Source organism: Cavia porcellus, unplaced genomic scaffold, assembly GCF_034190915.1.
Source record: "Cavia porcellus strain 051 isolate PalLab524CR breed Dunkin Hartley unplaced genomic scaffold, mCavPor4.1 scaffold_1, whole genome shotgun sequence".
Taxonomy (NCBI): domain Eukaryota; kingdom Metazoa; phylum Chordata; class Mammalia; order Rodentia; family Caviidae; genus Cavia; species Cavia porcellus.
In genome coordinates this window covers 129,265,428-129,292,586 of record NW_026947484.1, presented here as the reverse complement: position 1 = coordinate 129,292,586, position 27,159 = coordinate 129,265,428, and the positions used below count along the sequence as shown (strand labels likewise).

Below are 27,159 nucleotides of genomic sequence, written 5' to 3'. Positions count from 1 at the left end.
GGGATTTCCTTGTTATCATATCCTTTGTATATGTTTATTTTTCCTGTTGATATTCTTCTTTTTCTTACAGTTGTTTTGCAAAGATTCCTGTTATATTCTATTGATCTTGTATTGGCTATAGAACATGCTTTTTACCCAAGTTGTCTTCTTTTAAATGTATTTTTTGCTTCTTTTATTTTGATATAATCAAATTAGTGACATTATTAATGTTATTTTACTTTGTGCATTCAGGTTTTATTTAATACTTCTTCCCATTTTTAGGTCAGGAAGATATTTTCCTATATTTTCTGCTACTAAGTTTCTAGACCTTCTGTTAGATCTTCACTCCATCTTGAGTTTACCCTGGTAAGTAATATCTGATAAAGATTCCATTTTATTTTTATTCACAGAATGAGCCAGTTTTCCTAAAGGCGGCATGCTTAGATCTTTTTATAGCTCTTCTATTGCCTAGGATGATATGCAGCCAAGAAATACATGTTGGATCACTGCATTTAAAAAAAACATACTTTTAAATTTCTATTGCTGTTGAGATTTAATGGAAATTATTTACCTTATGTCCTATCACTTTAAGTGTAATTGGCCCCAAGAAAGTATTTAGACTTCAGTACAACTTCAAAATTGACACCCTTCATGACTAAAGTTTAACAGTTATGAGCTGGAGAACTTAGATTGAAGGTTTATTTTCTTTCAAATGCTCCTGCACCAGGGAGAGGAGAAAGACATTGAGAACAGGGATGGACCGCAGCCAACTTGGGAGGAGGCAAACATTCCACTTTAGCAGTTAACATAGGATGCTGGAAAGATTTTTTAAAAAATTTTTGAGGGTTCAGAACTGGTCTAGGATTCTATTTTTTCAAATCTATTTTATTTTAAGGAGAAAAAAATAAAAAAAACTAAAACAAAATTTCAAATCAGTGTCAATTCAGGGTAACAATGGTACATACTTGTGCATTGTCATCCCCAAATCCACCCAGAGCACAAGACTTCTGCATTCAATTGTCTGAACAATACCAGCACAAATCTTTCTCTTCTGTGGACTCAGAGAAATCAGTGGTATATCTGTCTTAACTAGTTTTTTTAATATACATATTTATATATACACACATACACATGTGTTGTTTCTTTCAGCTTCTCACTCTAGGGAAACAATATGATGCTTACACATGTGTGTCTTATTTATTTCACTTATGACTATGGTCTCGAGTTGCCTTCAGTTACCTATAAAAGTCTCTAGTTTCTCTTTCTTTATGACTGAGAAATACATTGTATAAAAATATGACATCTTGTTTATCCATTCCTCAGTTGATGGGCATTTAGGTTGTTTCCAAGATCTGGCTATTACAAATTGTGCTGCTATAAACATGGAAGCAAATATATCACTGTGGTATGATGTTTTTAATTCTTCTGGGAAGACATCCAGAAAGGGAATAGCTGGGTTGAATGGGACTTGTAGTCTTAGTTTTTTGAGGGAATTTCCACTCTGATTTCCACAGTGGCTGCACCAGTCTGCATTCCCACTAACAGTGGGGAAGGCTTCCTTTTTCCCCACAGCCTCTCCAGCATTTGTTATTGCTTGATTTCTTGTTATTAGCTATTATTTTGGGGGTGAAGTAGAATCTCAATGTTGTTTTAATTTGCACTTTTTCAATGACCAGTGGTGTTGAACATTTTTTCACATATTTATTTGCTGTTTGTATTTCTTCATCATTTTGGATTGGGTCTTTAAATCTGGGAGGATTGATTTTTTGGGATTCTTTATATGTTCTCAGTAGTAATCCTTTGTCTGATGTATAGCTGGCAAACGTAAAAATTGGTTTTTATTAAATACTTCAATCCACAAAAATACACACATTGTGCTGCTATAAACATGGAAGCAAATACATCATCTGAAATCCTGGGGCTCTTTCCTTTCACTTTTCTGTCACAAACGCTCAGTTCATTTGTCATCCTCCCAATCCTTCCCATTCACTGAAAACTTCAGACCCTCACTGCCCACCAGCAGCAGATGACTTTACTTCCTACTGCACTGAAGATATTGGGGCCACCCAGCTGAACTCACCGCAACACTTCTGTGACTCCTTTACAATTTTGGAGACAAATGTTCCCCTTTTACTTTATAAGACTTAATCTTCCATCTACCTGTTGACTGAATCCTCTTTTTTCCCTTTTTTTTTTTTTTTTTTTTTGAGTTTTTCCTTTTTATTGGTACCAGGGATCGAACTCACGACTGCTGCTTGCAAGGCAGACACTTATGCCGCTGAGCTAAAAAAATCCTTTTTATGTTGTATTCTATCAGGTACTTCTTTTTTTGTGTTAAATCTTTCCTAGGTTTGGTTCTTCTTTTTTAATATTTCTCCTAATGGAGAAAAACCACATTTTGAAACTACCACCCTTGTATAGTAGATAATATAAATTAGCTGACTTAACATCTACTCTTTTTGTGTCCTTTCCTGTCCCATAGACTTTTGGGAGGTTAAAAACTATATTATGGGGCTGGGGATTTAGCTCAGCGGCATAAGCGCCTGCCTTGCAAGCGCACAGTTGTGAATTTGATTCCTGGTACAAACAAACAAATAAACAAAACAAAACTACATTAACATTTAGGCTTGTTGTCACACACTTATAACCCCAGCACTCTGGAGGTTGAGGCAGAAAGATCACAAGTTTTAAGTCAGCCTGAACTATTTAAGGATTTAAGACCCTGTCTCAAATTAAAAATAAAAAAAGAAGCTGAATCCTTGGACTTCTGAGGAGGTCTCTAAGACAATACTATGGGTCAAAGAAAGCTACCAGGCATTGGGGAATGGTGGCCGCAGGGCCTGTCCAGTCTCTCCTTTTGATAGAATTGTGGTAAGATGTCCATTCTTCTTTCACACTGTATCGTGTAGGGCAGTGATGAGGACTCTTAGAATTTTCAGTGATAATAAGCAGACCACTGCAGCACGTGTGCCACAGATTTGCCATCACTGTGTAGGGTGTTGCAATTTATATGGGATTTGTTAACTTAGTCAGTAAGAGGGAATGTTTACTTTATAATTATTGAATAACTCTTAAATGATCCATTAAATTTTGCATTGTGAGCCAAACCTGGAAGTATATGCCTGTAATCACACCACTCCAGGAGGCTGAGGCAGAAATATCACAAATTTGAGCCCAGCGTGGCAATTTAGTGACTTAGCAAGACCCAGTCTTAAAGTAAAACATAAAAAAGGGAATGAAGCTCATTGCAAAGGCCCTGGGTTCAATACTGCCACCCAAATTCATTTCTTTATCTTTTCAGTAGTCATTGCTTAGTTCATTAAATTTCTTGTTAAAGTTTAGACCAAATTATGATTTGGCGGGGGGGGGGGGGTGTCTGGGGATCAGCAGGCGCTTATGCTGCTGAGCTGGCCCCAAATTGTTTTATTCTTCCTGTACTGGGGATCAACACAGGATTTGTAGGTGCTCTAACTTGTAAGTACTCTACCACTGAGGTTACATCTATGGCTCTAGACCAAATTACTATACTTAAAATTTTTTTTGCCTAGCCACCCCTTCCCTTACTGGGGCTCGAACCCTGGGCTTCAGCACCGAGCTACATCTCCAGTCCTTTTTTGTACTTTTGTTTGTCAGGCAGGGTCTCACTAAATCACTGAATTCCCTGGGCTGGATTTAAATTTGTGATTTTTCTACCTCAGCCTCCCAGAGGACTAGGATGACAGACAGGCAAGTACCATTACATCTAACTGCCTGTCCCTCCCCTCCTTTAAAATCAGGGATTGGGTAATCTTTAAAATTATATATTTCCATCCCACTCTGCTCATTTTAAGCATGATTATGTCCATGGCTTGTTTTACTGGGATACTACACAATATACAGTTGAATTACTATGTATTTTGCTTTTGTTTTGCTGTGGGTGAGCCAGGGAAGGCTGGGTGGGGTCTGGCAGGGAAGAGGAAGGGAGGAGACGGGTGGAACAGGGAGTGTGTGTTTAGGCAGGCAGTGTAGTTGGAGTCTAAGCAGTGTTGTGTAGAGCAGACAAGATGGGCTTTAGAGACCCTGCAGACTACATTACTAGAATTTCTTTCTGTAGAAAGGGCACAGTGTCTGCATAGGCTGTTCTGAGATCTAAGTAAGGCAATGCCATGAAAGTACTCAGTCCAGACATGACCCACAGACACCAAATGAGTGCATTTCCTTTCCTACTTTCTTTGAGTATGGACTCTAAGCAAGAGTGATAGTCAGAATATTAAATGGCTAATACAAGCCAGGTATCATTCAGTTAAAGTAGACATGTGTTATAAACATACCTCTGGCGTACAGATGTGTATGTACCCTGCTGATAACTAGTCCTGCTTGCCAGCAATAACAAACCACCACACTTTTACATATTTGAGTGTCATTAGATTTGTGTTAGAAAAAGGACTCTGGCTGCATAAGAAAGAGTTGACTACAGACGTGGGAGCGGCAGGAGGAAAAGTCTAGAGGCTAAAAATCACCCCCATGTAGACAATCTGGCGCTTGGTGCTGTTCAGCCTCAAAAGTCTGTACCAGCTGAGACACCTTTCTTATTTTAAGAAGTCTACTGCCCTCAATTTGAAGGGAGATAGTGAAGCAAGACAATCCAGCCAACTTGGGAAGCGGCAGATACTGGATATCCTCTAGGATTTTTCTACATCTAGTCTGTAATAATCCACTTCCTACCCCAAGAAGCTAATTGTACTTGCATTCCTGGACATGTTATTGTGTGACTGGCTTCATGTCACAAGAGATGGGTGCACTGAGGGGGAAGCGAGCACGGATGCTAAGTGTTACCTCCTTTGCTCCTCACCTAACCTCAGGGTCATTAGATGCATTTTATTATTGTGGAAACTGAGGCTTTTGCTCACTGACTGATATCTCAGTCAACAGGTGGTGAGAGAGTTCTAGCCTGGGTCGGCGTTCTCTGAAGTCTGTTGCTTTTTTCTCTGCCTCCTTCTCCATTTGTTTTCAGGCTTCAAGGGCACTTAACATTCCCATCGACCCAGCCAGCCACCTTGCTATGTTCAAGAAAAACAACTCAAAAGGTACATTTTTATTTCATACTCCCTCCCAAGAGTGACATGCCAATAACCCATCCCCTAATAAACTGTACATGTTTAGAATACAGAATAAAAGTGAAATCCAACCAATCCTGATGAGGAAAAAATTAATTTCACAAAGCTGAAAAATCTGTTACAAAGTCTCTGTTGTATAAATATAGTCCATCTTATCTTTAATATAGAGTTAGACCCCCCAAAATGTTTTGTTGGCATAAGAAATCCTCTGGTCCTTAGATATACCACAATCGTATTTGTATTCCCAGGTGAATGTAGGTGTCGATTATGGAATGAAAGTTACTTATGTGTCCCAGGACTCTAGGTAACTAAATGAGATTTAAATATTTTATATCTCAAACCTGCACCATCTCCCTCAATATCTGTACAAACCACTCTAGTCCTGGGTCAAGGGCTAAAGCTTTCCCCACAGCAGATCTGACATTTGTCTGTTCTAAAATGGATATACAGGGCTAGGGCTGTAGCTCAGTGGTAGAGCACCAGCCTAGCAAATGTAGAATGAATAACAACAGTAGCAAAAAAACAATATATCCTAAAAGCCATTGAATTGTACATTTTAAAGGGGCAAATTGTATGGTATGAATTATAGCTCAATAAAGCTCTTAAAAATCTAAAGCATGTAATTTTCTAGGAAAGCAAAGGATGACTCCCCCTTCGCTTAGAATCAGCCCAATAAAAAGGAGACCCTTAAAGTACTATAACTAAATCAGTGGAGTTTCAGGTTCTTCTGGGGACATTCAGTTTTAAGATAGCAGAATAAAGAATTTAGAGGGCTAAAGTTTTTCTAGAATAGTCTAAGGCCCTTCTGTGACCCTTGTCACAAAAGGGAGCTGTTTAGCAGGAAGTAGATGCCCAGGTGTTGATGCTGTAGAAGGCTGGAGTTTGGGGCTACTCGTGTATAAGTGTGCATCTCCCAGGAGGAATTCTACTGTGGCCCCTGGTTCTAAGAATCTAATTACCACACAAGGGGGGAAATCTGGTTATCCAAGAAAACTATCCACTCAGACATGTTGGTAGACGCCTATAACCCCAGCACTAGGGAGGTTGAGGGAGGAGGATTGCTAAGAGTTTAAGGCCAGCCTGGACTACACAGTGAGTTCAAACCAGTAGCTAGATTTATTGAGCCAAAGGGACTTCCTGCCATCAGTGATGCTGATGGCCAGAAGTTATGAGACTCCGCTTCACACTGACTTTTATAAGACTAATGCCAAGACAATGGTAGCCAATCAGATGCGAAAACCACTTTGTTGGCAGATGAACTGCTCAGAAATGCCTTTCTCTTCTGACTGTCCAGTCAGCAAATGGCCGATGGAAAAGGGGCACAGGGACAAACCATAGGCAATGGGCACTGGTTAATCTAGCTTGATAAGGGAAAGAGACTTCCCAGTATTAGAAAGAAAAAAGTAATTGAAAGTCTTGCCGGGGTTTTACCATTCTAGAGACTTCAGGCTTACAGATTATAGTTAGAATGAAAGGGAGAAAGGATCAGAGAGGACACTCATTCTATTCACTTTTCAAAGGGACTGTTGTCAGAAATGGGGGCTACTCTCTGTAGTTTTTTAGTGCATGAAGGAAAGGAGGACACACAAAACGCAAGGACAGGAGCTTAGCAGTGAGAAGCACGCACCCTGGTTTAGTGGACACCTTTGTTGAAGTCCCCTGCTCTTGCCTTCTGGAAAACAAGTCTGGTTCTGCTGTTGCTGTATGGGCTTGGGATTCAGTGACCTTTCTCACCAGCCTAGAAGTTTTTAATTCTGTGGCTTAGCAGTTAAGTGGAGCTCAGAAGCAGACATCATGACTGCCTCAGGTCTGAGCCATTATGAGCTGGAGCCCCTGTACAGGCTCATTAAAACCTTGGCCTCCCTATGTTTTTAGTGTCACAGAGAGATAAAAATAAGTAAATAAATGAGAGAATAGATCCACCAGGACTTTGACATTTTTTTTGGTAAACATTTTCCTTTGGCATTAGTGCGAATATATTTATTATAAGAGGACAAAAGGAGATACCTAGTTATAAAACAAACAAAATACCAAACGAAAACAAAACCCTCCTTTCTTTCTTGCCTCTCTCTCTGCTTATCAAGCCTCTTCTTCCTCAGGCTTTCCTCAACTTGCCCTCTGATTGTCCACTGTCCTCAGTTTGAGCTACCTGTCCAGGAGAAGTGAATCCAGGTGTCCATGAGAATCATCTGTCCAAGAACCCCGATCTCCCACTCGCCCAGTCTCTTCTGTAAAGAGATCATGAGCTGAGGGGATATGGCCAGGAAAACCCCCAGCTATTCTTGCCTTTCAGTGAGTTACTTAAGAGACAAATACTTTTACTCCAGAGCTCTAAGAATTATGGCAGAGGAGGCTATGGCTCTGTTGACTGGACCATTGTAAGAAACAAGATGCAAGCAAGGGAATAATATACAAAGTGTGGGTATATTTGGCAGGTTTGAGGAAAGCAGAAAGCGAAGTTTGGGTACTCTATAAAAAACAAAGATCTGAAATTCAAACTTCTTCTGATAAGGCCACAATGAAGAGATTTCCAGCAGTGGGTATTGCAGGATGCTGGCACCCAAATCATCACAGGCTTGCAAAGTGATATGCCAAGTCACGGACGCAGGTGAGACTGGCGGCGCCTCTTATAGGTCCATGTCTGGGCCTCCTGAGGATGTCTTCAGTGGCACTGAGTCAAATCCATCAGGAGTCCTCTGAAAGAGAGATGGTGACAGGAGCTGGCTGCTGCACGGGGGTGGGAGGGGGGAAGGTTTGGGGGGACAAAGAAAAAAATGAAAAATAGGTGACAGAAGGAACCCTTGTGGAATTCCTGTTTCCAATGGTTTTGTGGAAACACAAAAATGAGACACTCCCTATTCTTTTTGCTCCCTTCAGGCTCAGTCAGAAAATAAGAAAAATCTTAAAGATTTGCTGCTTAGCATCTTTGCTGAATTCTAGAAATCCCAGATAAATTCTAAGAGTTTATAGGTGGGCTGTTCTCCCAGTAGTTAAGAACAAAACAAAACAAGGTCTAAAGAGACCAAGAGAGTCGCCCTGGCATCCAGCACAGAGGGAACACAGTTCAGTGGTCTAAACACCTAACCACCGTCCTTTTCCACCGTGTCTCACACTGTTGCCTCCCTTGCACCACGCTCCACCCACAGCTGTTTGGATGAGCTCGTTCTGGCGTAGTAGGTATAGGTCCAGGCATGGCGAGGCTGCAGTAGCCCTGAGGAATTATTTGGATGCTCTCTGCTGGCCCCACGCCCAGTGACAGTGGTGCCTGAATTGCTTTATGAGCTTCACACTCAGTCATCACCCACGCAGCCAACCCTCCCACTCAGACTGCTCGGTGGTGAACACCTTGGATTCAGCTATGACTCATTCCTTGGGGCCTCACCAAGACACCTGGGGGACAGCACCCTCCATGGTCAAAAGAAAGCCTCACTTTTACCACAAGTCATCCTAGACATGACCTCTCCCCCATCCAAGAAAAAAGAAAGGGGATGGACGATTCAGTACTCCTGGAAATTAAAACTAAAAGTTGGGAGAGAGGAGCCTGGTCATAAGCAGACTTGCGCTCCAGGGAAAAGCATATTGTGACACAGAGGAGACAGAAGGCAGAATTTTGGGGGACAGGACGAAAGAGTGTGGGAAGCTGGGGTGGTGTCTGTAGAGTGCAAGGTCATTCAGTGTCCTAGGAGTTGTATCTCTTAGACCCTCTAACCTGAACCTAGTGCATCAGTCTCCTACCTTGGAGGTAAATGATTTGATCTTTCCAAAGAGAGTCTTCTTGCTGGTAAAGATGAGATCATCTTCCACATCCTCACCTTCCATTATGGCACAACTATCAACTGCTGGGAGGTCACAATCCTTAAGAGTAGCATTCATCACTAATTTGGAATATTTGTATTCAAGTCTGTGAAATGAGAATGGAAAGACAAGACCCAGAATGTGGGAATAATGAGCAAAGAAAGAGACACTGGGCTATAAACAGATTCTTCCATGTCATGGGTAAGGAAGCGGAAGCATAGCAAAATGGTATTAGGGCTGGGTATGAAGAAGGCATCTTAGCTGCTGGCTCAGTGATCTTTAAGGCTGGCTGTTTTTATGATTTTATAACAATACAGTAAAATCATAAAGTCATTATTTCCACGTTTGTCATTTTGGTTTTTTTGCAGTATAGGGGATGCAAACCAGGACCTCACACATGCTAGGCAAGAGCTCTACCACTAAACTATATCCCAAGCCCCCTTTCAAGTTTTACTTTGCAACATGGTCTTGCTGTGTTGCTTTACTGGCCCTGAACTTGCAATCCTCCTGCCTCACTCTCCTGAGCAGCTGGGATTACAGACACATGTTGCCATGCCTGGGTGACAGACTCTTCTTCCTCTTCCTGTTGCTCTTCTTTTTCCTACTTCTCCTTCTAAAAGGGATTGAACCCAGGGCTCCGTGCAGACTAGGTGGGGGCTCTATCACTGGGCTACGTCCCAATGCAGCCCTGTATGGTTATTCTGGCCTGGGACTCTCCATCCTACCCCTTCAGCCTCCCAAGTCCTGGGATTACTTGTCTCACTCCTCCTCTCCCTCTCCCCCTTTCTCTCTCCTTCTCTTTCTCTCTCACTGAGCATTGAATGCAGAGTTTCTTGCATGCTAGCTAGGTAAGAGCTCTACTACAGAACTACACTTCCAGCTGAAGACTTTGCTTTGCTTTGCTTTTCCTTTCTTTTCAGAGTCTAACAGTCATTTGTAGATCACCACATGGTACAATCCCTGCTTGGGAGTGAGGATAACGAAGGCATACACTGGATAAATGGTCCGACAGGTCTCTGGCCAGAGTCACAGGCTCTGTGGCCAACTCCAGAGAAAAGCCCCACAACTGAGCTCCCTGCTCAATGACCCAACCCCACCATCCTCAAACACCAATACCCATCTCCATGTACTTTTGATTCTTTTTCCAAAAGTAGCAGGTCAGGACAGTGAGTAAGATAGCGCTACAGGTGCCTCCAGAGATGCCCACTTTCAGCCAGAAATCTATCGTTTTGCAGATGGTGACTCTCTGCTCAGGTAGGGAGATGCCACCAGAGCATATCTTTGGTTCTCGCCATACGTAAGTCGTTTTCTGTTGGGAAGAAAAACAAGGAACTTAGAGCTCATCCTTTTCCCACCTAGGAAGTCCCCGGTCAGAGGGCAACCTACCTGGATCCCAGCCACACAGCTACTGACGAAAGTGTGGTAGTCAGCGGCTGAGCAAAGTGGACAAGCAGCCACGCTCTCCCACAGGAAGTGGAAGTTACAGCCATCGCAGGTCCCATCAGAGCACATGCTAGCAAAGCAGAACGGAGAGCTCACTTGCTTGATAGCTGAGGAAGATCTCGCTAGAGGTTTGCTGCTTCTATTGCCTGCCTGATTCCTCTTCCTTCTGCCCTGAATGTTCCCCTGGGGTTCTCCCAACTAGCTCTTTACTCAGTCTTTGATCTTCAATTTCCCTGATTCTCTTCCTGCTTATGTTTTTGCTGACATGAGGTGAGAGCTAATTTAGAAGATGCTGAAGCTTTAGCATGGCTGCCCGCCGCCCTCAGAGGCTCCCGTCCTCCCTGTGGACATGTGACATTTTGCAACAGGCACTTTGTTGCCGCTTCCAGTGGATGGGATTAGAGCTGAGGTGGAGTTCAGGAAGGATGTCTGCTTCTTACTTCGCCGTGATGTGTACAACGGCGAGAAGAGTAATTTTATGCTCTGATAGCACTGCTGGCCACGGTATTCCGCTTTGTTCCTCAGCTCCCTGATCAGTGGTTTCTCAGCAGCACTTCCCAAACTGTGTTCCTCAAGGAACCAGTGCCCAAGGTGTTAGGTGACACAATGTGGGCATAAAAAGAGGGAGTGTTACTTGTGGTCTATTTTTTTGAAAGGTCTTGATTTGATGCACTGAGCTGTTAAACTCAGAATTGGGTCTCAACTAAGCGATTACTAATCTTGGTAACAGCTTAGCCTCCAAGAAAGTTCCTGAAGCTTCATTGCTTTATTTGCCTCTCAGGACAGCTCTCTGAGAGAACTTACTGTTATGCTCATTTTTCAGGTAAGAAAAAAATAGCCCTAGAGAAGATAAGAAGTGTATCCATGGTAACACAGCTAGTAAATGGAGCTGCTGCTCAAGTGTGGCCCTTAGAGAAAGCTATTAGCCACCATGCTATGCCACTGCCATCATGATGGTCTGGGATGTTAGGAAAGCTCTGCTTCTTCCTTCACTCTCTGTCTTCCTATGTGAACATCAAGGATTCGGGGCTGTGACTCTACTTCCAAGAACCCATTAATGAATCTCAAACTATTTGTCTACCTTTCTCTTTTTCAGTAATCTCTGGCTCTTGGGATGGAAGGAGACCAGCAAAGGGAGACTATGGCCTTAGTTACAGCACTTTGTAAGGATTACCTTGGTAGAGACAGGCTTCCAGGAGCAATTTTCAGTGGATTGCATCTGAGGCGGATGGTGGTTGATCTTCCAGAGCTGCAGGACTGGGTTACATCGTTAGACCTGCAGGGAAAGTCAGCTCCATGGGAAGAAAAATATCACCCTAATGTGTTCCTGGGGAGCCACTAAGTAAATTCAACGTGGAATGATTCCGTCTCTGGACAAGTCAGGACTTAGACACTGTCCTGACACACAGGCTTTGTCTATTTATGGAGAGAGGGATAGAGCGATTGAGTCAAGGAGAAAGTGCAGTGGCCAAGGAGAGCAAGGCTAGACACTGGGGCCTTCTTGGGGTAGAAGAGAAGTCTTTGTAGCTCTTTAGTACTTCTCCCTGCTCCAGGGCAGAACTGCACCGGTACCCAAGTAGTTGGGGCAAGGGAACAACCAGCCTTTACTCAGTCATATTCTAGTTTGATAGCGGGATGTGCCTAGAGGGAGGGATGCAATAGGAATTGTGGGAGAGTCCTAGGTTTCACTTGCATTAGGCTGGTCTCTCATCTTCACCTAAAAAAGAAGATCACGTCTGGTATCCCTAAGGTCTCCGGGTGGAACAGTGCAGCTGGGGAGGTGATTCCATCCACAGTCACATCTGTTGACACTCCTGCAGAATTAAGAGTTCCTAATTAGTTCTGAATAGTAATGTTAGCTCACAACTACTTCAGTTCCTTCACTACCTGTCAACATCCAAGCCTATTTTATCTCATCATGTTCCTGAATGGCTCCTAGAAAAGCAAACCAAAGATTTGCCAAAGGTGCCTGGGGCACTGGGCACAGAAGTAACAGATAACAGAAGTCAAGTAGGATCCCTGATGAAGGCCATTTATCCCCCGGCCTGGCAGTCTCACTCTTTTCTTTCACACACACACACACACACACACACACACACACACACACACACTCAAATGATCCTGGAATAGTTGGGTTACTCACCAACAAGACGATCAGCAAGGCTGACAGGCTGTGAAGATACCCCGGCCTTGTACCCTGTCACCTCTGAGGGGATGATGACTGACTGGCAGACGTAGGCTGTGATGGATTTGGAGAAGCCTGATTCACCCTCAGGAATCCGGAGGTCAGTGACATTGTCAGTGCAGACAGCCATTTTCTTACCCTGATGGGGATGGGGCAGGGAGAAAGTGTGGGAAGCAGCAAATGGTCACAGAGGAAGTTCCAAAAGAAAAGAGCAGGGAATAGTTTCTTTCACATCTAAAAGTTCAGCCTTCCAATGGTATGTTTCAACAGAGTGATTCATCCCACACCTAGTGACTAGACATTTACATTTTTTAAAAAGCTAAAAATGAGACCCATGTGCCTAGCTTTTGGAACTCTGGCTCAGGGGCCCCCAGGCACTTTTTAAATTTCCTTCAAGTTACCTGGAAATCATCTGTGAGCAAAGTTTAAGGTTGCAGTTCTAACCTACCATCCCCATCAGTTAAGGTTCTTCTTAATTCATTTTTAGATAGAAACTGAAATGTGTAGGTAACCCACTCAGGACCCTTTCTGTCTCTCTCTCAAACAGAAGCTTTCTTTCTCTCAATAAATATATATTGCACTTAACCTCCATTGTTTGTCAAATTCATTCTTTGATTTTAGAGAACATGAGCTTATACCAGACATACGGTATGTTGGAGTTTCATTTGGAGGTCTTCCACCAAGACCACTGGACAGAGGTACGAGTTTGCCTTTGTTTCACAGACTCTGGAATGGGACTCATTTAGATAACAAATTTGTATGCTTCAAATTTTGTCTTTCCCCATTGCTTATAATTGCTTTGTCTCTTATATAGTTTTGTTAAAATAATGGTAAATCTAAATTAAAACATGGGGAAATTATAAAGTTGTATTTCTTTAATGAGTCCATAGCCCTGTCCCACCTCATGCCTGCCTGCCTTGTGAGTTCCCAGTTTTCCCCATCTTGGACCCATCTCAACTCATAGTTTGACTATAAAAAAGTCAGAGTCTTTGGCACCTCACTTGGGACCCCTTCTGTCTCCCTCTCAAATAGAAGCTTTCTTTTTCTCAATAAATATATTCTGCTCTTAAAAAAAAAAAAAAAGAAACTGAAATGTGCAACTGATTTCAGAAGCTGGTAAAATTTATTTGAACGTCTGGCCTGATTCACATTTCTGTATCTCCCCAGTACTGTGATTCTACCATGTTTATTTCAGAAGTATTTTCCAGACAGAGACTTCTAGGGTTAAAACAGACCCTATACCAGTCTCCTGACATGAAGGCAGTTAGAGTCCTTTCCATTTTTAAAGAAAATATGTGCATACAGAGAAAGAGGTTTGCCTCTCCTCCAGTCCTTAACAATCACACTGTGTAGAAATTTGGAAGAAGGTAGGAACTGAGGCTCTTTCCTTAGACTTCTATAATACAGGAAATATTTGTCCCTTCAAGAACATTAAGTTTGTGGAATATCAGTATATAACTTGTTTGCTGATATAAAATCATTTGTTCAATTTTTTATTTTTTGGTACTGGGGATCGAACTCATGACCTTACATTTACCAGGCAAGCGCTTGAGCTGCTGAGCTAAATCTGCAGCCCTGTTCAATATTTTAAACTTAAGTGGAATAAGTATTTAAAGCATAACATTTTTGGTGTTATAAATTTTATTACAAATTGAGCTAAATCTGGCATCTGTTCACTGACTTTGGATTTTTGTAGATGAGCTTGAGAACAGAAATACAATTATATATTATAATAAAAAACCTTTGAACTGAAGATCTGTAGAATATTTCTGAAAAGATTAAAGAAGCCAAGAAAGAAAACAAGACACAATACCCAAAACTCCCCACCTTTGCCTCTTTCCCAAATCCCTGAATGAAACTTTCACTACATGGGGTTTGTTTTCATCAGGCTTCTTTTCTGAGTTACCTCTACTTGTTGCTTCTTTTTTGGAGAGACGTGGGTTGACACAGAGCCTGTGCAGTGCAGCCTGGCCTCAAACTTTCGGCAATCTTCCTGCCTCAGCCTTCTGAGTGCTGGGACTACAAGCATGTGCCACCATGCCTGGTGACTTGTTACTTCTGAGGATTCACTTTAACATATTTCAAGACTTTTAAAAATAAAGCAGACACCCATTTATAAGTTTGATAGGTTCCTTTATTCCTTGACATGTTCCCTGCACAAACACACCAGTGCTTTTGTGTGCTTAAAAGGGTAGCAGCTAGCAGGGCCACAAACTCAGTGTCCTAAACCACGGTAGTGATGAACCCATAGCACAAATGTCACAGCTGGTTGTTCATATCACTGACAGCTCTGAAAGGTTCACCGTCACTGTCCTGGCTGCTTTCTATTTTGTGCATTGGAAGCGAGCTTTGTAAACTTCCCACAGCTAATTGCAGCTCATATAATCAGTCACTTGCAGCAGTGGTGGATCTCCCACATTTCTGCCTTTGGATTTTGAATCCAAAATATTTGCAGGAGCCTGAAGTAGCTTATGGTGACATTCTTTCACATAAGTCTTTCGTGTTGTTTCTTTTCTACTGTCAGCAAACATATACAAAGATGAACTAAGGAGCATTTATTTTATCCAGGTTCTAGAAAACAAGTGACTTCTAAAGCCCACTGGTTTTTTTTTTTTAATGAGATGGGGTCTCATTGTGCTGCTAGGCTGACCTTGAACTCCTGGGTTCAGTCAATCCTTTTGCTTTCTGAGCAGCCGAGATGCAAGGTGAATGCCACTTCCTGGTCTTCTTGTTTTTTTTTTTTTTTTTTTTTTTGAGACAGGGTCTCACTATGTAGTTTAGGCTGGCTTGGAATTCAGTATGTAGCTCAAGCTGGCCTTAAAGTCAGAGATCTTCCTGCCTCAGCCTCCTGAGTGTTAGGATTATAGGCACGTACCTCTATGCCTGGCTCTTCCTGGTCTTTTACATATAGATTAAATGTCTCTTATCTGAAATGCTTGAAACCAGAAGTATTTCCCTTTTTGTAGTTTTTTTTTTTTTTTGGTTTTGCAATATTTTCATGTCCTTTAACAGTTGCGTAAATCTAATCTTAAAATCTAAAATCTAAAAACTTTTACAGATGCTCAACAAGTAATTGTTTTGTGGGGGGGAAATTTGAGAAGCATCTTGTTTTAAAGATTTTTATTTTCCAAAATGTTTATCATCTAGCTTACTTAATTTTAGGAGGAAAAGTCCTCAGAAAGAATTAAAATCATTTTTAAAAACTTTGGCCTCCTCAGCCCCTCGCTGCTGAAGGACTGTGCTTTCCTCCTGAGTCCAGTTTTGGCTTCTGAGCCCCTGGCCTCTCCTTTCCAATTTTCACTCCCACTTACCTCGTTTCCACAAAGACTCAAGTTAAAGTGATGCAAATACTTCAGCCCTTTTGAAGTGAAGCTTGGGCCCCCAGACAGAGAGACAGTGTTTGCCAGAGCCGAGAAGTTGTAGTCATAGGTTCTGGACGAGGCATGGCGTGAGAAGCGGCAATCATTATAGCAGAGAGAGTGGATCTGAGGGAAGAGGGATCTGGTGAGCTCAGCTGGCCGTGCTGGGCTTTGAGGGGCCACAGCAGAGAGCAGCAGACTTCCCCCCCCCAATCCAGTCCAAAGGCAGGGTTCTTACACATGACTGCCTAATGGTCAGTATCAAAAGGACTCTGCCAGCACCACCGACCTGCACAGCGGCCACCACAACTTTATGTAAAAAGTCCTCCTACAAGCACATCTGCTCAGCAAGTACTCAATTCAACCCTGGGCCGATGCCACCCTTGTTAGTAAGGGTTTCTGTTTTGAAATATCTGATCTAATCTTCTTCAATTTTGTCTTTAAAAACATCTCCTTGTCTCAAACTCTTGGACTAAGCCCTTAGTTTACTCTGGTACATATATTTCCATTGTGAGGCTCTGATATTCCCAAATATCAGTATTCTTTGCCGAACCTCTCTTGGATTTTTTTCAGCGCTGAGGACTGAACACAGAGCCTCGTGCAATCTGTCCACCCCAGCCTCTGCCCTTTCTTACTTTTGAGAAGATAATGAAGCATTCACTAAATTAAAAATGTTCAAGATGGCAAAAGAGAAACTGTAATTTCTGCTGAACCCTGCTTCTTTTTCCTTGACGTCTCTGTGGGAAACAACTCTGAATTGGGCTTCACTTCTCTGTCCCTGTTTTAGCGTCCCGGAGTGGCAAATCTGACACACTGTTATTCCCTCCCATACCACCAGAGGGAGCTCCCGGTGAAGAAGGTTGTGGCAAAGGTTCAGGGTACCCAAAAGAGGTTGTTTGCGGTCTGTAGAATGGCACACATATTTCACAGATAATCTGAATAACTTTTTGCAGAGGAGGAAGCATTGAGACAGGGTCTCACTGTATGGTTAAGGCTGGTCTTGAACTTGCTACGTAGTCCAGACTGGCCTCAAACTTGCTGCTATCCTCTCTCTCAGCCTCCTGAATGCTGGGATTATAGGCATTTGCCACCAGGCCTGGGAATATAAAATCTTATAGATGTACATCTATGTGGCTGTGATCAGTAAAATGCAAATCCATTACTGAACTAGAGCCACAGGCCCCATTAGTCCTTCTTTTTGGGTCTCTGCGCAGACCCCAGATAACCCTCTGGCCCAGACCAGTCACTGAAGGAATTTGTATATGAAGGAGGGAAATCCTACCCTACTGCTAAGAACTCACCACCCATGGCCTGGGATTCCTGGATGCCAACCTAAAAAGAGTGCTGAGGGAGCGCTTGGGGGACCACCCTGAAGAACCCCATTCAGGACCCAGAACCCAGCACCTTCTGAGGCCATTCAACCAGGCAGGGAAGGTTAGGCTGCTGGCACCTTGTTGCTCTTGGTCCCTGGACCACAAGCCATGCAGGCCTGGGCACCGTAAGGCTGATGAGCTTTCAGGATTGTGTTAGGGGGGCAGGGATGGCAGGTTCCAGAATTTCGGTCGATGTAGTAACCAGTAGGACATGAAGTGCAGGAGGAGCCCACATCGGAGGCTTCCATGGCACAAGGGCGGCAATAGGAGGCCACCCCATCCATGACATTTGTGATATTGATGGAGTAGATCTTGGCAACGTCATTGGTGTACTTTCTGCCCTAGAGACAAGGAAACAAGAAGGGAGAGGGTGGAACAGTGGAAATAACAAAACACTTCTTAATGTTTTATCATGCGGCACTTGAGAAAAATCTTAGAGGCAGCCTGTTTTTTTTTATTCACTTTGCAGTGGCTTTTTATATGCATATATATGTGTCATTTTAAAGCAAGATCAACCCAATTTTAAATTATATGGAAAAACATTAAGTACCATGGAAAAATACATAGCATACATATTTATATGAAAAAAGCAAGACTTTTCTTTATAATAGGTAGAAAAGCATGTATCTGTCAAGAAATAAAGACTATATAGGAGATACTCCATATATTAACTAGGCTATCTCTGATTATTATGATTTTGATAGATTTTACTCCCTTTTGCTTATATATACTTTGTAAGTTTTCTGTAATAAACCTATATTCATTTAAGCGAAGCAAACAAGAGTTATTATTACTAAAAGCAACATGTCTGACTTCACTATGGGTTGAGATTGCAAGGGGAGCCAGGTGCCTGAAGATGCTCGTAGTGTCATGCTTCCTGGAGGTCATTTAGGTCAGGCTGGATGACCCTCAGAGGGATGCACTAGGCAGTTCTCTGTGGGACTCCCTAACATGCTTCTGCACCTTGGATTCTGAAATTTGGGCTTCTACATGAGCTCTCGCCAGGAGTCCTCCTGGTTCAAATGTTTGCTTCTGGGAGGTGAGGCTCTGTAGAGGAGGAGCAACTCACTGTGTCGTGAAGTGTGGTCCTCTGGAAGGCCCAGGTAAAACTCATGGTGGCATTTTCCTCAATGATGTAGGTGTAGGACTGTTTGACTTTGGAACCTTTCCACGTCTCCACAGGGGTGTTGGTCCTTGAATTCATGCCCTGAACCCAGGACAGACAAGTGAGGAAGGCATGATGGCTGGAGGGGGCAGAATTATCCATCCCACTGTCATTCTTCTGGCCATCACAGTTGGTTTGACCCATGTGAAACTGGGAGGTCCTGAGGGTCACTCCAGGCCCTTCCTCTGTGGAATCGCTAAGAGCTGGTATCCCCTGCTGACTTACCACTGGGGCAAGTGGGGCTGACTCTCCCCTGGAAGCCCTCTAGCCAGTGAAGAAAGGAAAACCTACCACCATGAAGTAGAGCTCACAGTTCATGGAACAGATGGTCTTGAAGATAAACGTGATCCTGGCCACCTCTTTGTTCTCTGTATCTGCCGTCACTGACTGAGGGGGTCTGTGTGGGCAGAAATTAAAGGTCAGTCCAGAGGCCAGGCAGTACTTACTGAAGAGTCCAGAACCAGCAAGGAGTCATGTAAGGGACAGGATTAGTTTCTGAGTATACTGGAAAGACTGTGGACTAAGTTCAGTTTTGCCACTGAAGCTATCTGAACTTGCCCTCGCCAGACTAGTTCCTTGAGCTGTAAGAGAGAGGTCCCTGTAGTGAGAGCCAAAGGCGTAACATGGACATGCTTTATGAAACACAGAAGTGTTCTGCTGACCAGTGGCATCACCAGCCCTGAGAGTTAATCAGAAATGCAAGGCATCAGGCCCTCCCCAGGTCACTGAATTAGAATCTGCGTGTTACCAGGTAGGATTCCCAGGTAGTCTGAATTCCCAGGTCTAAACTTGGAGAAGCATCATCATAAGATGCAAATTGTACATTTACTCAGCTTTGCCAGACTTATGGGAGTTGAACTTGCAGTGTTTTGAGCCAGTGTCTCCCATCTGTCCTCTAGAGAAAGCAGAAACCATGTCCACGAAGGCACTGTATTATAGTATTATGGTTGTGATAAACATCTTCCAAAGGCCATGTGTTAAAGTCTTAGTCCCTAGTCTATGGTGCTAATGGAAGGTGACAGAACCTTTAGCAGGTAGGTGAAGCTTCACAGGAAGAAGTTAAGTCACTGGAATACCCCCTTCTCCTAGTTCTTGCTTCCTAGATGCCAGGAGGTGAATGATTTGCTCTCCTATCTGCTCCCCATCACGATATGCCACCTCACCACAGGCCTAAAGCAACTGAGCCAGCTGATCATGCACTGGTACTGTGAGCCAAAATAAACATATCCTCCTTTAAATCAGTGATTTTAGGCATTTTGTTACAGTAACAGGTAGCTGACTAACACATATGGTAATCAGATTTGAAAACTGGACAGTACTTTTGGAATGTTACTTCACAAAGCCTAAAGTTTGCTCATCTTGCAAGTATAGGATCTCTCTGGCCTACGTCAAGTAATGTGGGTTAAGGGAAGGGGAAACATACTTTTGGAACAACTGTCATTGGCTGAGCACTATCCCCAAGGTAAAAAGCAGGGACTTCCAAGGAAGCATGAAGAAGTCATCTTGGCAGTAAGGACCCCACTCAGTCGTTCCTCCTCATCTTTTTTTTTTTTTTTTTTTGTCTTTTTCCTTTTTATCGGTACCAGGGATCGAACTCACGACTGCCTGCTTGCAAGGCAGGCGCTTATGCTGCTGAGCTAAATCCCCAGCCCCTCTTCCTCATCTTTAAAACAATTCACAGCAGAAGAGTTCATTTGAAATCTATTTATGGTTTTTCTTTGTTTTGTTTTGTTTTGTTTTTGTTTCTGTTATTTTGTTTTTTGAGATGAGGTCTTGCTATGTAATTCAAGCTAGACTTGAATTCTTTTTGTAGCCCAGCTGGCCTCAAACCCATGGCAATACTCCTGCCTCAGCCTCCCAGGTGCTGGGATTAACAGGTGTGCACCACTACACCCAGTTGTGGCTCTGCTTTGGGCTTTAGTCATCTGTCTGAATCTTGAGGAGCTTCAGGTCTCAGGTCTTTCTACACAGTTGTGCTAACCAATGAACAGGAAGAATCATTACAACCTGACCTAAACTTGCATCACAGATCAGTGTTACAGGCCAGGAGTCTGAAGCCTGGAGAGGCAAAATGACTTTCCCAAGTTCACCAAGCCAATAAATGGCACAATTCAACAGTTCAAGCTCCTGTTTTCCAGTCAAGTCCTCTTTTCATTACATCACACTGTCTGGAGCTTATTGGTTTGTGTGTGATTTTTCAATTTTATTTCTTTAAAATTTTTTTGTGTGGTGCTATGGTTAAAGTCAGGGACTCTCACATGCTAGTCAAACATTCTAGCACTAAACCACAACCCCAAAATTTTTGTCTTAATGGCAAACAAATTGCTTGTGGTCATAGGCTAAGAGACAATGGTAACACAGGAAAAATCCTTCTCAATCTTCTTGCCCCAAATAAAGACGAATTGTAGATATATCTGGCCCTATTTTTAAAAAGTCTTTGAAGTCCTTTTTGATGAGGCCAATCAATGGGAGAAGCTAGAAGGGATGAGAGAATGGTGGATAAATCAACATAGACAGCAACTAAGAATGTGTCAGCATCTGGGTCAACCACAGCAGACCATCATTGTCCTCCCCTCTGCCCTGTAAGGATCTGAAACGACACAGAATCTAGCTCTAAATGCCCTCTTCTCTACAACAGTCTGAAGTATGTGGGGTTTGGATGTGGCCAAGTTGGTGGGGGCTTCACCTTGACTTTGTATTCCTCACCTAAATCCTGGTACAACCAGAGTGAGAATCATGAAGTCGTTGTCCGAGGCTCCAATAGCTGTATATATGTGATCACCAGCCACCTCCCAGCCTGCAAAAAGAAAAGTGAGAGTTAATGCCCTTGTGCTCTTGGGTACAAGACAACTGCACACGAGATGACATTCTGAAAGAGAGATATGGTGCTGTCCTTTGAGGCATCCAGAGCTTGTGGAGTGGTGTTCACTCTCCTGTTACTGCAGTCAAAGACTGAAGCTGCCAGAGAAGACCTTTGGGGCATATGCACATTGTCTGAGCTCTGTTTCTGTTGCTGAAATAAGCTTTGGCAGCATATGTGCCCAAAGGAGTGGAACTTTCAAGGGAATATATGACATGATTAGCTTATTTTTCTTAGACATCACTATTATGAAGAACCATGAACTTGGAAGAAACCCTGTGGGAGTACAGGAAGAAGCAATTACCTGTCAGGCCTTTATACTCAAAGTTGATCCCACTGAGGACAGTCGTCTCCATGTTTGCAGGTAGTGTGTTCCACCATTTGTATTCATATCCCAGGACAGGTTCTGTTCCAGCTGGGCAGTGGGTACAATCTGGGGAAACCACAAGACCCATCCTTCAGCGGGAAGCTTGCAAACACCCCCCTGAAGCTGCTGCCCACATGCAAGTGGCAGCCACAGGAGAATGGCTGCTGAGCGTTATCGTGCATGGTTACATCCAACTGACTCCAAAACATTCTGACAGTGAGCTCAAGATGGAAATGCTCAGGAGCCCTTCATTCTAATATTCCAGACATCTTCCTTGACCACCAAAATTTTCACTGCAAAACTTAGATATATCTTTTCCTCTGACCCATGTAGTTCACATTGTTGTCACATTGTTATTAAATACAGTATGACGCTCCCAGCTCCTTTTTTGCAGCATAGCTTGTAGGCTCTGATTATGTCAAGCTGGTCATCCCAGCTCCTACACCCAGACCTTCGAGCTGGCATCTCTGCCATGTAGCAGAAGCCTCTGTTGTGAGGAGTCAGTCCTCTCAGGCCCAAGTCACATATGCAAATGCAGCAGAGAGGACCCCGACCACAGCCGGGGCTGGCCCAGACTTCTCTCATCTCCTGAACTTGGGTCCCAGAGGTGGCTCACTCTCTAATATCTCCCTTGGAAGGACAGACTCTGTGCAGCTACTACTCTGTGTCCACACAACCCGCCTATGCGGTAGATCTGAGGGACGGTCAATGCAATGTGGGCAACAGGGTGGAAGAATTTACCAGAGCCGTTGGAGTAAGTGCCATAAGGGCAGGGCTCGCAGGTGCTGTTGCTGGTTTTGAAGAAGCCTGGGTTGCAGGGTGGGCAGCGAGTCTTCACACCAGATTCAGGAAGCTTCACTGCCCCCTCAGCGTCCTCGTCACAGATTTTTGGCTGGGCCCATTTGTACATGAGCTGTGTCTGCAGAAATAGATTAAGCACAGTCCAGCACACACAGGATTTAGCCCATATTTAGGCCCTGACTTGTGAATGTGAGGGTGAGGATGAGAGGAGGGATCCTGGGACATGATTAGATCTCCACCAGGGTGGCAAACTTTGTTTCTGTCACTGATGTATCCCAAGCATCTAGGCCAGCACCTGATACATGCTTGTGCTTAGTAACTGCTAAATACATGACACCTGGCTGAGGGAGGATACATCTAATGCAAATTTTGTGACAGAGGGAATGTGAGACCACTTGTCATCAGAAAAATCTGTGATTCCACTGTGGAATTTTACTGCTATGAAGGTCACTGGAAAAGCAGCTAGTGAAAACTCCAAAACACAAACCAGCATTCAGTAGAGAGATTTATATGACCCTTAGGGAAAGACAGGTGGCTGAGATGTTCTAGTTTTCCAGTTCTTTGCTTTTTCATCTAATGTATACACATTTATAGGAAGCCCATTACATCTATGTGCCACAGCTGGTATCTCCATGAGGAATGAAACATGGCTCCTGTCCGTCAGGAACAAATGATACGGGGAGTCAACAAAACATAATGACAATCTAGGTGAGAGAAACTACAAGAGGAACAGACAGTCATCAGGTTGGTGAACAAAGAGGCCTTGTTCTGACATCCATTAGAATATCTCTTGTCTTTTGCTAAAAGCAGAAGGGAGGATGACCTGCAGGAGACCCGTGTGTGTGTGTGTGTGTGTGTGTGTGTGTGTGTGTGTGTGTGCCTGTGTGTATGTGTGTGTGTGCATGTGTGTGTGTGCTCTCTTCTTCCCATGCAGGCCTCAGATCAGTCAGACCAAAAAAAGGAACCCTAAGGAATGGCACTGAGGGGATGACAAAAATGATCTGTTCTGCACATGATTCATGTCACAGGGTGGGCAGATTAAGGCCTCCGTCCCTTTTATTCAGGATACGCTGAAGTCTTGAAGAGAGTTGCTTGTTTCTTTGGTGGTGAGCCCTAGGCCTCCTTCTCACTGCAAACAGGCCAATGGCCAGGGCCCCAGGCTTTCATCCTAACCTTTTCATCCCTGCCTGTCTCCGGTGAGTTTCAGAGAGGGGAGAAAAGACTGATTTGTGCCATCTGTCAGAGCAGCATATTTAGACCCAAAGAATTGGCTACTATGGTCCTTAAGAAACTACAAAGCACAGAACAGGTCACAGGGTCAATCACAGCAACTGCCTTGAGGTTTCTTGATTTTAAAATTCAGATTTGAGAACATAAGCTGGTATGTGACTCATGATTGTAATTCCAGCCTTTGACACTCTGAGGCAGAGGATCACTGTGAGTTTGATGCCTGCCTGGGCTACATAGTGAGTTTAAGGCTGGTATAAAATATATAGTAAGACTAAGACCCTGGCATACATATTGAAATTCTTTAAAAACCAAAGAGAAGTCAGGCATGGTGGCACACTCCTGTAATCCTAGCACTCAGGAGGCTGAGGCAGGAGGATTGTTTCAAGTTCAAGACCAGCCTGGGCTACAAAGTGAGCCCAAGGCCAGCCCAAACTGCACAGTGATACACTGTATCAAAAGACAGAGAGAGAGAGAGAGAGAGAGAGAGAGAGAGAGAGAGAGAGACAGAGAGAGACAGAGAGAGAGAGAGAGAGAGAGAGAGAGAGAGAGAGAAACCGAGAAATCACCAGGCTAAGCAGACTGAGTGTGGGTGTGAGCACATGGAGCGGACTTGCCAAATGCACATTCACGTGTACCCTTCAAAGCATGTGCCTGTGTGTTGCTCTCTGTGCTGTGCTTGGGCTGTGCTGCAGGGGAGCAGGGCCTTGGCCTGACCAGGCATCTAGGGACCCCAATGGGGGTCAGGCAAAGGCAGCACCTAGGCTCACAGCAGCACAGCATCCTGCAGATCTGAAAGAAACTGACCTGAGTCCAGGAGAGGAGAAAATGGGGAAAAGGAAAAAAAAAAAAAGACAGCTGTAGTCAGTTATGCATTGCACTTAGTGGAGAAAAGGACAGGATTAATTGTCCCACTGTATTAGTGAGTCTACTGATTCCAAGAAAGTGAAAATAATTTTTCCGAGTTCATATGGAACACTCGATGCTCCATAACTAGCCTAAGGTCCCACCGACAAAGCAGACATTCTCTCCTGGCTGCTGGGGAAGGGCGCCGAGCTCTACATATAGGGAGGAGGCTGGAGGAAAGAGATGACTGTTAAAAAAAGAATAGCATTAAGAACTAGACTTTATCTCATACTTCATTAGCAAAGGGACAATTCAGCAGGCATGCAGCCAGCAAACACTCATGTACCCTAACAGTCTAGCATCATGCTCAGCACTAACTGCTGAATTCCGGCCCCCAATTCTATCCCCCGGAAAAGCTCTGGCTCAGGGACACACACCGTCCCCACAGAGTGTCCAGTCTCCCTCATCCCTCCACTCACAGCCTCACACCTATCCCTTCTCACTGCCGCTAGTCCAAACCACCTCCTCCACACTGCTGTGCCCGCTGCCTAGAAAAGCCCGCAGCTGCTGCGCATCTCATGCAGCTCTGCTCAGCCAGTCTCAGAGAGGCCATCCCTGCCTTTCTGAAATAGCATCTCCACTCTGTCATTCTGTTTCCTAATTCTGTTCTATTTGTTTTTTCCTGCCTCTCATTACCATATGATATAATATACCAATCCGTGGTCTTTCTGTCATGTCCTTCCCCACCAATAATTAAGCCCCTTGAGAACTAGATGCTCCTTTGGTTTTGCTGATATGTATCTAGAGCTTAACACAGTGTCCTCGCATGTAGTAGCTGCTCAGTAAATGTTTGTTGACTATTGAAATGAGCAAACAGCCTCTTCCATGAAGCCTTCCGTGCCCACCTCATACTGAGTTGCTATCTTCAGGGCTCCCCCTGACCCACATACATCACCCTGGCTGCCTTATCTGGCCCCGCTTTCTCCTCTCTTCAGCCTCCCACACAAGACCATGAGCTCTGTGAGAGGAGCAGCCCTGGCATCTTGGTTACCTCTAACTCCCCAGCCTGGCACGTCAGTCAGCACAACCAGAGAGTCCTTTTCTGAGCCAGAAGGCTTGGGGAAAGAGCAACAATGGAGACTGAACCAGTCAGGCCATTCTCCAGTGAGCTCAAAGTAGGATCCCACCTCTCTGCCAAGTGCAGCAGCAGCGTCAAGGACACAGCGCCAGAAGCTCTAGGAGGAAATATGTGAGCATGGATAACCAGGAGCCACCCAGAGGGGCTACGCAAATGGAAGAAACCACTCGAAAGAAAAAGAATGGTTTTTGAAACGTAGCATAATTGACAGAGCAGGGAAACAAATGAGGCAAACCAGTTTCTGATCTGAAAGTGAATGGAGCCAGCCCACTTGGCCCCCTGATTAGCCCTGGGGTCACCGCACGGGTCTGCAGGGTCTTATGTGGGACCAGCATCATTGGTCACTAGCACTCCAAAAAGTGGGATAGGCAGGGAGCAGGAGACGGTCTACCTGGGCAAAGAGGTTCTGAGACTTTGGTACCCACCTCTCCGTTGGCATCACAGGCCGTGTGTGTGTAGAAATAATCTTTGTCTGTGCAAGCTGGGCGCATTTTGCAGGAGGAGGATCCTTTTTCTAAATGACCAAAGCAAGAAATGATATTTGAGGTTAAATTTTAAAAGCAGTTGCTCATGATCTTGGAATTCTCAAGCCCAGGATGTTGCAGAAAGTAGAAAACCCTGCATGTCTGCCCTTCTCTTTGCTTCAATGAGGTCTTTTCCTGTCCCTCACCTGCTGCTCAGCTACCCTACTGCACCTCCTCCCGGTGCTGCTGAGAAGCTGCTGGTTCTGCACCATGAGCCCACAGACCAGTGTGGAGGGGCGCAGCTGGAAACGGCATCAGGGTCACCACCACTGACCCTTGATCCCTGAAACCTGCCATCCTCTAGGTGCCTTAGCCACCCCATCTTGGGTGGTTTTGCTACTCCTTAGGGTTGAACTAAACACAGTAAAGCTTAGGTTGTAATTTCCTGGGGCTCCACTTAAGACAGAAGGTTTTTCCATGAATGCCGCCTTTAATCTTTGATGTGTACCTGATGAGAAATGCTAAGTATCAGTTTTACTCTGCTCTGTATGTCCTCATTATGTCTGTTAGTTCTTCCTCAGCTCTATGAGTGACTGGACAACAGCAACTGTCAGTGAACTTCTTTTCACAGCAATGTATTTCACCTCTTTGGAATTAAAAAAACCTTTTAAAAATTTGGGGAAAAAACGAGAGCTGTTTCTTCTACTCAGAAAAATACACGTAACACACACAAATGAAATTTAAAATTTTGGTGGGCTTGGGATTTAGCTCAGTGACATAAGTGCCGGCTTAGCAAGCGTGAGGTTGTGAGTTTAACCCCCGGTACAAAAAAAAAAAAAGGAAAAGAAAGAAATTTTTAAAAAATTTCCCTAGGGAATTTGCTTTCTTCAGAATAAAAACAACTGCTTTATAAATTTATGCTCCATGCATTCTTCTTAACTGAAGGATTACTCATTGAACTTTAAATACTTAAGATACACTAACTTTATTTTATTTTATTTTATTTTATTTTATTTTACTTTTAAGACAAGGTCTTGCTACATAGCCCAGGCTGGCCTCAA

General features: G+C 43.8%; 1 protein-coding gene and 1 long non-coding RNA gene across 4 annotated transcripts in view; one reads left to right on the top strand and one right to left on the bottom strand.

Moving 5' to 3' along the window:
• The first annotated feature begins 259 nt into the window (after positions 1-259).
• On the top strand, positions 260-5,454 carry LOC134477409 (uncharacterized). The gene is made up of 2 exons (XR_010049472.1): positions 260-345; positions 4,973-5,454. It is a non-coding gene; the product is annotated as an uncharacterized LOC134477409 (long non-coding RNA).
• The window catches only part of Elapor1 (endosome-lysosome associated apoptosis and autophagy regulator 1), a 79,278-nt gene continuing 57,157 nt past the window's right edge, over positions 5,039-27,159 (bottom strand). The window contains exons 8-22 of one of the 3 annotated variants that reach the window (XM_005007842.4): positions 26,060-26,148; positions 22,364-22,541; positions 21,560-21,688; positions 21,102-21,192; positions 18,687-18,792; positions 18,300-18,437; positions 17,308-17,571; positions 15,810-15,983; positions 12,457-12,637; positions 12,031-12,127; positions 11,488-11,589; positions 10,257-10,383; positions 10,001-10,179; positions 8,811-8,976; positions 5,039-7,802 (exon numbers count right to left, since the gene is read on the bottom strand). In XM_005007842.4, coding sequence (XP_005007899.1) covers positions 7,761-7,802; positions 8,811-8,976; positions 10,001-10,179; positions 10,257-10,383; positions 11,488-11,589; positions 12,031-12,127; positions 12,457-12,637; positions 15,810-15,983; positions 17,308-17,571; positions 18,300-18,437; positions 18,687-18,792; positions 21,102-21,192; positions 21,560-21,688; positions 22,364-22,541; positions 26,060-26,148 — 2,063 coding nt within the window. In that variant the 3' untranslated portion in view covers positions 5,039-7,760. The remainder of the gene's footprint in view (positions 7,803-8,810; positions 8,977-10,000; positions 10,180-10,256; positions 10,384-11,487; positions 11,590-12,030; positions 12,128-12,456; positions 12,638-15,809; positions 15,984-17,307; positions 17,572-18,299; positions 18,438-18,686; positions 18,793-21,101; positions 21,193-21,559; positions 21,689-22,363; positions 22,542-26,059; positions 26,149-27,159) is intronic. The other 2 variants (XM_003479198.5, XM_005007841.4) reach the window with 2 other exon arrangements.